Source organism: Micromesistius poutassou (genome assembly GCF_964030765.1).
Source record: "Micromesistius poutassou genome assembly, chromosome: 7".
NCBI classification, from domain to species: Eukaryota; Metazoa; Chordata; class Actinopteri; order Gadiformes; family Gadidae; genus Micromesistius; species Micromesistius poutassou.
In genome coordinates this window covers 13,714,038-13,728,129 of record NC_140277.1, presented here as the reverse complement: position 1 = coordinate 13,728,129, position 14,092 = coordinate 13,714,038, and the positions used below count along the sequence as shown (strand labels likewise).

Below are 14,092 nucleotides of genomic sequence, written 5' to 3'. Positions count from 1 at the left end.
AAAATGAGGTCTTGGAAAACAAAGTATTTCATGCAGTATTGATGTGTAATAGGAATATCAGTGACCAGAATGTTATTATACCAAGTTTTAAATGAAGAGAAGGCTGAATTTTCTAGAATTTCTAGACTCTTAAGAACCAAAAAACGACCGCAGAATGCAGTCGTTTTTGCAGACATCATAAACCTGTGTGACATCATGAAAAAAAAACATCTGGAATTTGTCGTGCACTTACTTTTCATATTGAGTTGTGTGTATTGTTATCCTTTGTCGAAACACAACGGTACTTGATGCCATCCTGCAAAAAAACTACAACAAAAAAACTGACGGACCCATCTCCCTAGCAGCGGTAGCGGGGGGGCTTTGCCTGAGCAACATGCAGAACACTAACAGGCCATCGCTAGTGGTAACGGCATATCCAGGAGCCTTGGTTGTGACTGTATGACACACAGTCACAAAGAAGAACACACGACGACCCCTTGGATTACCTTGATATTATAAAGTTCTTCAAGACCTTCGCAGAAAGCTCTCTGCAGACTATGTGTGCGTGCGATTTCAAATGAATGTCCTGTGTTTGAATTGAGATGAATATGTTAGCTTGTGTCAACGCAAGTGTTTATCTGAATGTATCTATTCTAGTGTATGTGTGTGTGAGTGTGTGTGTTCCTATAGCTTAGAGACAGTGGGGTTGCCCATTTGAAGATACTTGTATGATGCTTTCCTTTATTTAAACATGTTGAGCGGATGCTCTCTGTGCACATGCGCGGTAGATCCTCGACTTACCGGCAGAGCGACCAAACTCACAAAGACACGGGGCTAAAAGTGTGTTCTGTGTGTGTTTTCTTTCTGGCGTCGTCTATACCTTGTACATAAGATACACTGAGCTAGCAGAGCCCTTTGGAGAACTCTCCCGCGGGGGTTACCTCGCCTTGCATGCTCAAACATAGGATATATTATTGTATTGAATTGAATCTACAGAGAACATTGAATTCCATGTGCAATATATGTAGTTTGTTAAAGGACCCTGGTTTTACCACCGTGTGTGATGTTGATTAGTCATTCTAATTCACTACATGGCAGTGTCCACCGCGATGTATGATGGCTAGATCATCACACATCAGGGTGGACCACCGCGATGTGTGATGGATAGATCATCACACATCCACACATCAGGGTGGACCACCCTGATGTGTGATGTTACCAAAGGGAGGAGTGTGAAATGGCTTGTAATGGCTGATCAACCTCACAACTGGTGGTAAAATAGGTGACCTTAAAAAAAAGTGTTTGTCTTTTATTTGTATCCGTCATTATTGATCTCCATCCTACATCTTTTTCTTCTGCTCTTAGTGCTTCCTTTAAATCCACTTCAACGCACAAACACATACTCACACACACAACCCTCACATACACTCACACACACCCACCAGTACCGCGTCTGGCTGCATTGTAGTTCTTGTCCAGAACTACTGCTGACGTGTGACACTGGGAACAGCAAAGATAAAGAAGAGAGTGCTTCCCTCTATCAATAATGCAAATCTGTAACAAACATTTGAACTGATGAATTAACATTAAGATTTGATTCCTGCCTTCAGAACAGCAGAACTCTCTGAGCTTGTTTTCCGAAGTGGAAAACCCAGAGGAGGGGGGGGGGGGGGGGGGGGAACAAAACCAAACCTAAAGAGAGATGCGTTTGTGAGCGCGTGCTCTGCATATGTATCTCAGCACCAGGTGAGTTACCACGCAACGGGTGGGACCGCCACTGCATGACTGCAATAGCCCACAGATTGGTAGCACTGTCTTCTAATGACAAACAACAGTCGTAGAACACCTAGAGGTAGCAATACCCGTAGCAAAAATGTCTTGTGCTTTTCACAAACCTAATGCAGAGGCCTATTTGGTGTACGCTCAGCCAATCTGGAAAATGAGGGTGATATTAAAGGGGTACGGCTGTATCCCACTATAAATCTTTGGAGAAATACCAGATTTTAAGCTGTTTTGAAGGCACTGTTTTCCATATTTATTCGGCCGTCTACAGCTTCATCAGAATTTCTTTTTGCGTTTCACCAAGATGTGCTCCTTCCTCTTTGTTGTCTTTTGAATCCTTTGCCTTGTCTGTTCAGACGTCTTGTTTGGTTTGTAATCTGGATCACCAGACCGTCCTTTAACAGTGACGCAGACGGCACTATTCTCATAGATGGTTCAATGCTATATACCAAATACTAACATCAGTCTCATCAAAGGCCCTTTACATCGACTCATGCAATGTCCATGATGTTGAAAAAAATGATGATTATGGTGAAATAAATGAACCATCTGCATACAACATGTATGTGTTCACCCCTCATCGTGCTAATTCATTATTTAGCTTATAGATGTTTTAAAGTCCTTCATTTGTGAAGCTTCATGTGTACATTTAGTCACATGTGTGATATTTCTTTGCCTCTGGAGACCATCAAGATATTAAATGTTGTGATTTACATTGAGAGACACAGAACTTGGGATATCATGATGGTCTCACGAGGCCAGACAGTCCCTTCATGAACTTGGCTCCAGCCCCTCCATTGTGTTCTGTTGGATTGAAGCTTGTTGGTTCTTTTTTTTTTTTTTTTTTTTCTGCTGGGTTCCATATGTACTGTATTCTATAAGGATTTAAAGGTGTAGTGAATTTATTTTGGAAACCTATTAAATATGATGATGATGTTGAAAACTAAACTCTGGTGTGAACATTTTTTTATTCAACGCCATGTTTAATATACATAATACATACCGTTTATCATGGAGACATTTAGACATGGAACCTGACATTCAGCTCAGTTAAGTTTGAGTGTTTAATATTTAAAACAGATCTGCCACCATACATCCTTGATACAATTTGCATGATAGAGTACTAAGTTACCACATGAAAGTATACAGCTCTATAAGACCTACATAAATGTGAACAACATGAAATGATAAATCAAATATAAAACATTTGGTAACACTTTACAATAACCATAGTTTATAAATGGTAAATAGACCATTTATAAATGGTTAATAGACCATTTATAATGATAGTTAAATATTAATAAATGGTCTATTTACCATTTATGATTGGTCTTGCTGTTTATAAATGATGATTAAACATTAGTAAACTTAGTAAACTATCTGTTTACCTATTATAAATGGTCTACTTAACCATTTATAAATGGTCTATTTACCATTATAATTGGTCTATAAGCTGTTAACCATTTATAAATGGTCTATTAACCATTTATAAATGGTCTATTTACCATTTATAAACTATGGTTATTGTAAAGTGTTACCAAACATTTTAATAGAAAGAAAACTATGAATCAGTACGTCTTTAATGCAGCACCACTTTTGCTAAAATGTACACTTTTAAAATGTTGATAATTGTACATCCTGGGTAAGCTCATACATTAATTACAGTTCAATGTTCAATGTATTATTCATATTTTAAGCAATGTATGTTTTTGATAGGTTATGCTAATATACGGTGTACATGGTACATGGTATTTATTTCAAATAATGATGTATCTTCCATGTATTTAACAAAGCCATTAAATGTGAATGCGGGTCACATATTCCAGATAAAGACTGTTCTGAAGTGTTTACCCTATTTAATCTGACCTTTGTTCTTTCGATAGGGTAAATGTGTTGTGCAGTCAACATGCCCATTGCCCATACAACAGACTGGGTTTCGAAGGTTGTACAATACAGCTCTAGCACCAATGACGTTGTAGGCCTGCCACAACAAGATTGAATGAAATGTCCTCCCCTGAAGAATAATACACTGTTACACAGTACATATACTCGCTGTACCAGAGCCATGAGCTGTCTGTCTGACATAACAGCAGACACTTGGTCCTATGACACTGGCCGTAGGGGGGGGCGGGGACCGAGGAGGCGGTACTTGGCGGTGGTTTCGACCAATCAGTGTCCTCGAATTGATTTGCTCCTGTCAGTCTGCCAGCTGAGAGCCAGGGCGAGAGAGAGAGAGAGAGAGAGAGAGAGAGAGAGAGAGAGAGAGAGAGAGAGAGAGAGAGAGAGAGAGAGAGAGAGAGAGAGAGAGAGAGAGAGAGAGAGAGAGAGAGAGAGAGAGAGAGTAGAACTGCGGTCAAGGGTGCGAGAGCGTTTCAGATCAGCAGGAACCGAAGAAAAGTTTGACCGAGTGGAGCGGAGCAGCGTGGATCAGCGGTGAACTGGACTGAACAATCCTCAGCAGTGTCCTGAGACTGTTCTGCCTCCAGCCCTAGAGAACAGCCGAACCCGCCTGTGGGACTTGAGTTTAGTAATCAATCATCAAGTGATTCAGTAGTCCATCTCAGCCTGTCTCTCGCCTCAGTGACAGCCCCAGTGTGAAGTGAACAGCTTCTCTCGCCTGGTGAACATTGGGTCAGCACTCAGCAGTGGGACCAGACTCTGGTGGGATTTACGCCGTTCCAACTGGTTTGTTTGCATAACAAGAATGACATCCGATAAAGAGAAGAAGACGTAAGTCACCCAATATTTACTTTTTTTTTGTAATATGACCATGAAAAAGTTTTGTTTGATTGTTTTATATCTCTAAATGTGTGCCTGCTGTCTCCGTGAGACCTCCTGCGGTCCCCGTGGGACCTGTGATGGTCTCTGTGAGACCTGCTGTCTCCGTGAGACCTGCTGTCTGTCTCCGTGGGACCTGCTGTCTCCGTGAGACCTGCGGTGGTCCGTGAGACCTGCGGTGGTCCGTGAGACCTGCGGTGGTCTCCGTGAGACCCCTGTGGTCTCCAGACCTGTTGCGGCAGCGCACCGGCTCTACTGCGCAGTAAAATGCCGATGCGATCTGCCATGAGCTGCAATAGGAAAGAAACGGTGTTTATAATCACAACACACCATTCTGGTTGCACTAGAGGAAGCAATGTGCTAAAGACCGGAATGTATAATGCAAAAGTCAAATTGTAAATACCATAAGCCTTGTGAATAACTAGTCAACTATTTGTTTTGTATCGGATAGTTGTACCGCAAGTAGCCTATTATAGGCTAGGCCCATATTGGGTTATCCGTTTGTAACTCGCCTATCACATCAACTAGTTATCACTAAGACTAAATCAATATTACACTGATATTATTTGACCTCATTATAAAGTCGGTGTCAAATTGAAACCAATCGGTTTTCAGAGCAGACCGACATAACCCTGACATGTAGGCTTTCATCGTTCTTATGACTAGCCCTCATGTTTTGCTCTTTCTTAATAATCAATAATTCTATCATATCAATGGCCTTTCTGTCTTATGCTCACTTCATGGTCAGCCTACAAAGACCATAGGCCTGATACCTACCGATTCTCCTAAGCCATCTTCACACAATGTCATGTGCTTTATAGATTTTATCAACTGCATGAAACCGAATTCATCATGACCTAGATAGATGGACTACAATAATGTTCATTATAGAAGGGCTTAATATATTGAACTCATATCCTGCTGCTCTGTCTAATTTCTCATCTATTGTTTTATTAAACTCGTATTAGACATATAGCCAAAGGGACTGGGTGATGAAAATATTGTCATTAGTCTTTAAGTCATGAGCTTTTCCCCTCTCTCAAAACCTCAATGCTGGTCTTATAGTCTTTGTTCTTAAGTTTTCTAATTTGCTGTTTGAAAGCAGAAGGATAGGTCACACAAACCAATATTTTTGTGATTAATATCAGTTCTCTGCTAATTTTAAAGGTGTGTGTGTGTGTGTGTGTGTGTGTGTGTGTGTGTGTGTGTGTGTGTGCGTGTGTGTGCGTGTGTGTGTGCGTGTGTGTGCGTGTGTGTGCGTGTGTGTGTGTGTGTGTGTGTGTGTGTGTGTGAACTTGTTCAAATGCAATAGTGTGCTGTTTTTTCTTATTTATGTGTATTTTCAAGCTTTCACATTCACTTCAGAAAGAAGGGAGGGATTTAGAAATCATGTTATGTTAAATCTGTTAACATGACATAAGAATTGGGCCTGGGTAAATCAAATAGTGATTCATGAGGTAAACATGGCCCCCCTTCACTGGGCTCACACACAGGGGAGCAATCGTCCATTTTGGGGAAGGAGGCGGAAGTGTGTGTGTGTGTGTGTGTGTGTGTGTGTGTGTGTGTGTGTGTGTGTGTGTGTGTGTGTGTGTGTGTGTGTGTGTGTGTGTTTTCCAGTTGCAGATACTCACTAATTCTGCCTGGAAGCTGTAATTGACACTGATCAACTGTGTGATTAAGGACGTTTCCTGGCTTGCACAGCTGTTTATTTAAAAAGCAAATTTACTAAATAATTTAAGGAGAAATCTGTTCTTGCAGTATGTTGTGTTCCATTAAGCAAATTTTTAGCTGAGTGGTGAAGGCCCACTCTGCCGGTCAACAGATTCTAGCAAAAGAAAATCTGAAGTCCTGAATTCCTCTTTTTCAATTTTTTAATTAATGATTACATTTACATTTAGTAAGCAGACACTTATATCAAAAGTATTTACATGTAAGAATGTAAACGATCAAAGCACACAAATACAATACATGAAAAAAAGTTATTCTGCAAGTGAAACTGCATAATTGTATCTTTTCAAGATAGAAAATTGGTGAAATCTATCAATTTTTTCTATTATAATAATAGCCGTCTCTTCATTCTCTATTATCGCAACTATGTTTACCTCCGCCAAGGAGGTAACAGCCGTGTGTCTGTCCGTCTGTGTGCAGGATATCTGAGGCATGTGATTGCTTGGGGTATCTTCAGAAGTTGAGCTTGGATTTGCACCAAATTGAGTGGGCAGGTTGGTCGTGTGCCAAGTAAGAAGAGATTACGTTTTCATGCTAATCAGAAAGAAGGGGGCGTGGCATCGTGAAGGTGCATCACTTTACCTAGATTGTGTAACGCCGCCAAAAGTTATGCTCAAAGGTTTGTCAAGCTTTCATGAAGAATGTTTGGTTACGTCTCCCAGCTCTGTCCAATTTCTGCTCTCTGGTAAATCTGTATAGGGGTGCCCTATGGGTGCTGATGGGCTCAGTGTCCCTCCAGGCCAGCCCCCCCCCCCCCCCCCCATCAGGCTCATGGCGTTCATGGCGGAGGTCTACTGAGCATAAGTTCTAGTTAACAATATAATGGTCATCCTTACACCATTATCATCTTCCTGAGGATCCAGCAAGACTGCTCTTTGCTTCTCTTTGGTGTTTGTGTGAACGTTGCTGTTGTATTTACGTTTGGTTTGGTTTGTTTCCATCTTTTTTTGTTTGCATTGTTCTATCTCATTTAAAATGAGGAGAAACGGTCTTGTAGATAAGCATAGACACAGAGGACTGAAAACAGGATTTGTTGAGCAGGATTTGACATGGTGAACATTGCAGTGTGAGCAGGAGAGAGAGATTAAGGTGGGGAAAGGGAGGGACGATCTCTTGAGAAGGGGAGAGGAAGAGATGGGGATTCATTCAGGAGACAGTGTTAGGCATCAGGCAGTGTGAAGAGGACTACTGACCACTACTCACCGCCCACCCAACACTACCCAGCACCACCTATTACTCACCACTACCAACCCCCCCCCCCCCCCCCCCCCCCCCAGCAGCTACTCCCCTACTTTTCATTGCAAATAACTTCCATGAACTATCAAGATTTTGATTCATGTTCTATGTTTATGATGTACAATTTACAATAAATGACTATGGAAGAGTTCACACTGTAGTTTGTGTTTTCTGCTAGGGCAAGAGGAAATGGGGAATACATTTTGCCATGTTCCTAGGTGGAACCATTCATCAAAATGTCTTATTTGGAATAATGTCATATTATAAAGTAGCTTGTCCTAAGACAAAGAGATGGAACTAAAGGCTCATCCTGTGAGTTATATCCTGTGAGCAAAAATTCATCATTTTGCTGTTCAATGGGGTTCAATCAAATGTCACTATCTACTTTTGTAATAGATTGCAGTGCTAATGTGTTAAGAAGTTAAGGCCTAGCATGGTATCTATATTGCTGACCGAACCCCAAACAGCACCTGATAACCTTAGGTAAAAGGTTATATGTTTTTGTAACCAAGGGAGATTAGATAGTGTGAGAATAATCATAATAGTATAAAGAGTGATTCAAAAACTATTCAGAATTCTAAAAATAATCAAATAATTAACTTAATTAACTTTATTGACATTTTTTGGAAAACACACATTCTAGTTGTACTACAGCTTTTCTTATTTGGGGGATTTAATTGAAGTAATAATATGGTAGTTTATGAGCGGACTTTACTACTTGTCATCTGGTTGGAGTTTTGACATCTCAAAGTACACTTTGCTACGTTTTGATATATCTTTTTTGGATCATGTCACATGACAGTTGTGAAGCAAGTATCAGAACTTTAAAAGATGTTCATGTGTTTTCATTTACATAAATATATAGATACATACATACCTTTTTCTCATGTTGCATTGTGTCACACATAATAACATAATAACAATTGCATTGAATTTATATCAAGGAAATAAAATGAATTGCCTGCAATGTTCTTAAAATTTTACTTTTAACACACAAATTTCAATCTGGGAGTTTCTTTTGATGCTACATGAATATGATGCACTGAATATTCACTATCAAAAACGGCCAAAATATTGTTCATTTAGAGACTGCTACTCAAAAATTAGGTCATGAAGTCACTTTTTTCAGAAGAGACCAGGTAGGCTAAGAGCAGTCGAAATTGGAGAAGCTACAACATTTCATTTTATGTATTGTATTGCCAAAATCTGGATGACATACTGTCATCCCGAGAGAGATACTGACGGGCTGAGACAAACAGGCACTAGGTGTATCTGTTTGTATCTGTCCCGCTCTGAGTCTGTCTTGGGCGTGAGGTGGCGAGAGGGGAAAGGTGTTCCCGATGGGGTCGCCGCACTGGGTTTGAATTCCTCTTTGTACAGAGAATAAGTGAGTAAGTGAATGATTGAGGATAAGTGCATTTATTTCTTGGTCCCTTGAATTCCAAAATAGCCTATGTACTGCCTCTCTGGACACCCATGGGGAGATTCCTACAGTGACATAAGTCCTCAGCATAGCACAGCTACACAGATTACAGGGATAGGTCTCACAAATCAGCAATCATTTCATTGTGATTTCTCACGATTTGGCCACCCAAATCCATCAGTTTGTCAATACATTGTCTTTCATTCTTTCTCTACGTCGATAATATATATATATATATTTATATATATTTTTTTTAATATAGCATAACGCCATTGTGTCTCTTAATCAATCAAAAAACAAACTCCTACTTTCCCTGTGTCTTGTTGTTGCCTCTCGCCCCCCTCCCTCCCTCCCCTGTTTTCCTTGTTTGTGGTCCCTGTTGGACCAGCCTAAAATACTTCCTTGTCTCCCCCCTCCTCCTGCTTCAGAACTCTGTCTCCCTGCCATTTCCTATTTCCTGTCCGCCAGCTCCCCTACTTCCTCTTCCTGTGCTACTGTAATGGCCTTGCTCCACAGTTTACCCTGGCCTCGTTCCAGGGCCGCCCTCCTCCATGTGATAAGTCCACGGCTTTCACAGTTTAAGAGTTAATCACGGACGGTGTAAATTTCACAATAAATCAAAGATTAATTTCTAAGAAAGTTAGTTATCGTAACTAACTAATGAGCAGTGAAGTTAGTTTAAATGAGTTATTGTCACCCCTAATTAAATAAATGCCAATATGAAAACAGATCTGATATTATCACTTGTAATAATAGTAATTAATCAGGTTTTACTAAACCTTCCCTGACACTGATTGACCCACTGTTGACAGACAACAAGCTGTGTTTTGTGCTGTTTTTTTACATATGTTGTAGGTCGGTTACTGGGATCAGCTTGTGCCAGGAGGAAGGAGAACTGTGTGACTCAATGTCGTTTCTCACCATTGCCACTTATGTCGCAAGGAATCCCAGAGCCCATCAATCCGCTGGACGCGAGAACAGTTCAAAAGACACATTCAATCCTCTGTGATCCATACCTCTGCAGAGTGGACGCTGTCCCCCACCGCAGCCTCAAACTGGCATCTCAGGACCTCAACATCAGGATCAAAGGGTCGCATTCTGTCCTCACTTTCCCCTTCATCTCTCCTTTAACTCCTCCTTTCATGACTCTCTCTGCTCACGCAACATCTACTTAATAGTTTTCTAGATGTTGACGCTGCCGTTTATTGTGCAGACTGTGATTGTTTCTAGACGTGTGTATAAAGCGATACTCTCCTCAAGGAGAAAACCGCCCAGGTGGACGGCCGCCTTTCATCCTCTCCACACTCTGCTTCTATATACTTTATTATCTCGGGGGAAAGTAGTTTAGTACACTGCCTCACGCTACGGTTAAATACAACAGACAACAACCCTTATCCACTGCAGCAATACAACATACAACAACAAAAATACACAATGGTACAACTTGTATACTTATATTATTGCACATCCGAATGAAAAGCATGATTCTACCCATGAAGTACAGATTGGGATTGTAGTCAAGTATGTATCTTAAAACCAAGGCTAAACTTCCTCTGCTCCTCATATATTCCAAGGGGTTGTTTCTGATTGGCGATCCGTCTTGCTGGGTCTATAATGAGGCTGATCTCTCTTTGTTAGTATGTTTCCTCAGCTCTGCCTGATTGATATTCTAACCGTGGAGGCCAAGTCAGGACAGCTGACTGCTCTCACCACCTGTGGCTCTCTCACTCTCGCCCTCTTGCTCTCTCAGTGTCTTTCCTTCTCTCTCTCTCTCTCTCTCTCTCTCTCTCTCTCTCTCTCTCTCTCTCTCTCCCTCCCTCTCGTTATCTATGTATATCTGTGTCCCCTGGCAACCTTCACTTTGCTGTGCCTGCTTCACTCAGCAAGTGTATCCAGACCATCACTGTGGGTGGGTGGGTTTGTTTGTGTGTGTGTGTGTGTGTGTGTGTGTGTGTGTGTGTGTGTGTGTGTGTGTGTGTGTGTGTGTGTGTGTGTGTGTGTGTGTGTGTGTGTGTGTGTGTGTGTACGCACCTCTATTTTGCAGGCTATCAGAAACATCAGCAATCTCCTGCATCTGTCTTCCCCTGATTGGGCTGAACTCAGGACCGCTGTCTGGGATGTGTGTGTGTGTGTGTGTGTGTGTGTGTGTGTGTGTGTGTGTGTGTGTTAGGCCATGTTTCCAGAACTCTGTGTTCCCCCCCATCACAGATTAGCTGGTGCTGTATTGTTGCTGTGTTTGTGTTACGCAGCCCGCCAGCGCCACAGGAAGGCCCGCTGTAGGCAGCCGTGTGTGTGCGTGGGTTTATGTGGCGTATGGGTCAGAATAGAGTTAAGTATTATAATCCAATGCAAGGCCTGATAAAGAAACAGAACAGATCCACAGGAGCGTTGTCACGATTCAGCGTCTGGAGAGACAATGACGCGGTGCGCCGACGTGTGCATATGTTTCGGAATCCAAACGTTATTAAATGTCTGAGTAGTTATCAATAGAATGAACATATTACACAACGCAAACAGGTTCTTAGCCTGGTTACCTTGTACACACACACACACACACACACACACACACATCCACACGCACACACATCCACACACACACACACATCCACACGCACGTGCACGCACACACACACACACACACACACACACACACAGCCAGAGGGTCTTGGTGACACCACCTGCTCTGGGTAGGGTCTCAGTTTTCTACGTAATTACCTCCTTGCTTGTGTGTGTGTGTACAGTATATGTATGTGTGTGTATAAATACTGTATATATATTTATATATATATGTATATATATATATACATATATATATAACATTTTATTATTCTCTTTACATATGAATGTCTGTGTGTTCCTGCTCAAAATCCTTTGAATGAAAAGCCTTTCTCTTCTCCTAAATATAATGACCAAGAATGACGTGATTCACTGAGATTAATACCTCTTTGAGAATGAGCAAGACAAACAAAAATACCCTAGAAGTATTTCATTATCAAAGCTACGAGGCAAAATGTCCCGGTGTGTGATTGTATTTATGAATGTGTGCATTTGCATACAAGTAAGGGGTGTGTGTGTGGGGGGGGGGGGGTATGGGTGTGTGTGTGTGTGTGTGTGTGTGTGTGTGTGCTCACCATGTGCGTGACTGCCTTGTGACTCTGTGGCTTATAGCCTGACAGTGTTAGTTATGGCAGGCCGGCTTCAGAATGCCTGCTGTGTCCTCGCTCTCTCGCTCTCTCTCGCCCTCTCTCAGCCAAAGGCCGTCTCACTCACCTGCAGTTGTCTGTCTGTGTGTGTGTTTGTGTTGGTGTATGTGTGTGTGTGCGTGTGTGTGTGTCTTGGCCTGTATGACTGCTGTTTTGCTTTTGGTCTGTTTCATTCTGAATGACCCTTTTCCACCTACCCTTATTATTACTTACTATTTACACACCTTTATACACAGACACACTGCCTAGCTTTGTCTCACTTCTGTCCCTCTCTGTCTGTCTCTCTTCTCTCCCTCTGTCTGTCTATCCCTCCCTTTCTCCCTGTCTCATCCCTCTCAGTCGGTCTGTCTCTCTTCTGACTCTCGCTGACCGTTGACATCAATATGAACAGCTACATACTCCATGTTAATTCTTTTTTTTGCATGCATTAAAAACAAATGTAAATAGATGCCGAGGACACGGGGGGGGTCGCCTCTGGGCATGAAGATCAATGCCGGTTAGGTGGAGCTCAGAGTGAAGGCTAAGACTTCTTATCGCCTTATGGAGGCGATAAATACCCTGGTAGCATACCCAGGGTACAGGGTGTTCCTGCACTTGTTTGGTGGTTTTCCCTGTGAGCAGCGAGGGAACACCACCGTAATATCACTGCGCAGTTCCATGGTGTGACTACTTGTCACACCCCTCACCCCGTATCATTTTTGATACTTGATGTTTATTGTTTATTGATGTGAATTATGAACTATTTTGTGGCACTTGTGGCTCAACAGATACACTTCACATCACAAGATGATGAAATCACAAGCATATTCACTCTTATTATTATTAATATTATTAATTGTATCAATGTTACAATTATTACGCTTGACATCACATTGCATTAAAACAGAAGCGTTGACAACAATATAAGCATTTGAACAAAACTATGACATCACTTGATGTTATAAAGTGTCACGTCATATTGTATGATATTATAGATAGAGGGCATGAATCATATTCTAATCTTGTTAATGTTTGAAATACAATGTAGTCAAGTAGTCATTGTGTTTGACGCACACACACGCGCGTGCGTGCGTGCGTGCGTGCATGTGTGCGGGCGTGCGTGAGTTTCTGTGCCGGGGGTCAGTTGAGTTCATCTTCATGGCGGTTGCCCTCAGCCCCGTGAATCAGTGGACATTCAATGGTACTAAGATAACCAAAGACTGGCAACACACACACGACATTCCACACCCAGACACACAGGAGACACTTCCAGAAGTACTATCTCATTACATCACAGATTCATCGTCAAATAATATAATCTTTTGATAACCTCCAGGCAAGTCTGTGTATCAAAAAAAAGGTGTTATTTATTTAGTCAACAGAAAAAATCTCCAATGTGACTGAAAGCTGGATGCCCAACAAAGCAAAGAAACGGCAGTTTTAACAGATCAAAAAATGTTGAAAAGAAAATAAATTGGTTGAATTTGCCAATATCACAGTTAATTAAGCATCAGCTAACAATAAAATCACTGGCAAATTCCCTTGCAGTGATACAAAGGAACACAAACAATGACACATAGTCGCACTATGGTTATTTACGGCCACAGTGTGAGAGTTAGAATTATAGCGTGCTAAATAAGAAAATAATTCAGTTTACATTTACAAAGCATAATTATTATTATTATGAACATTAAATTCGCAGCAACATCTCTGGTGGACATTCCTGCACTCGGCCTGCCAGTTGCAAACTGCATTATTGTGACTAGTCCAAGGCACGCCTGTGTAATTACCAGGCTGCTTAGTCAGCACCTTGATGTGCCACACCTTGATATGTCAGCTGTTGCAAAGGAGAGGTGATCACTAAGAAGGATAAATAAATTTTAAAAAGTATTGAGTTGAGTTGACATTTTTGGAGGGTTGATTGATGGCTGGATGGATGGATGGATTGATGCATATATTTTTGGGTTTAATGCACCATCCTCTG

At 41.5% G+C, this 14,092-nt stretch overlaps 1 protein-coding gene across 2 annotated transcripts in view; it reads left to right on the top strand.

Moving 5' to 3' along the window:
- Positions 1 to 4,135: 4,135 nt before the first annotated feature.
- epas1b (endothelial PAS domain protein 1b) overlaps positions 4,136 to 14,092 on the top strand; it is a 30,003-nt gene continuing 20,046 nt past the window's right edge. Inside the window, exon 1 of one of the 2 annotated variants that reach the window (XM_084470570.1) lies at positions 4,136 to 4,491. In XM_084470570.1, coding sequence (XP_084326696.1) covers positions 4,466 to 4,491 — 26 coding nt within the window. In that variant the 5' untranslated portion in view covers positions 4,136 to 4,465. The remainder of the gene's footprint in view (positions 4,492 to 14,092) is intronic. The other variant, XM_084470571.1, reaches the window with a different exon arrangement.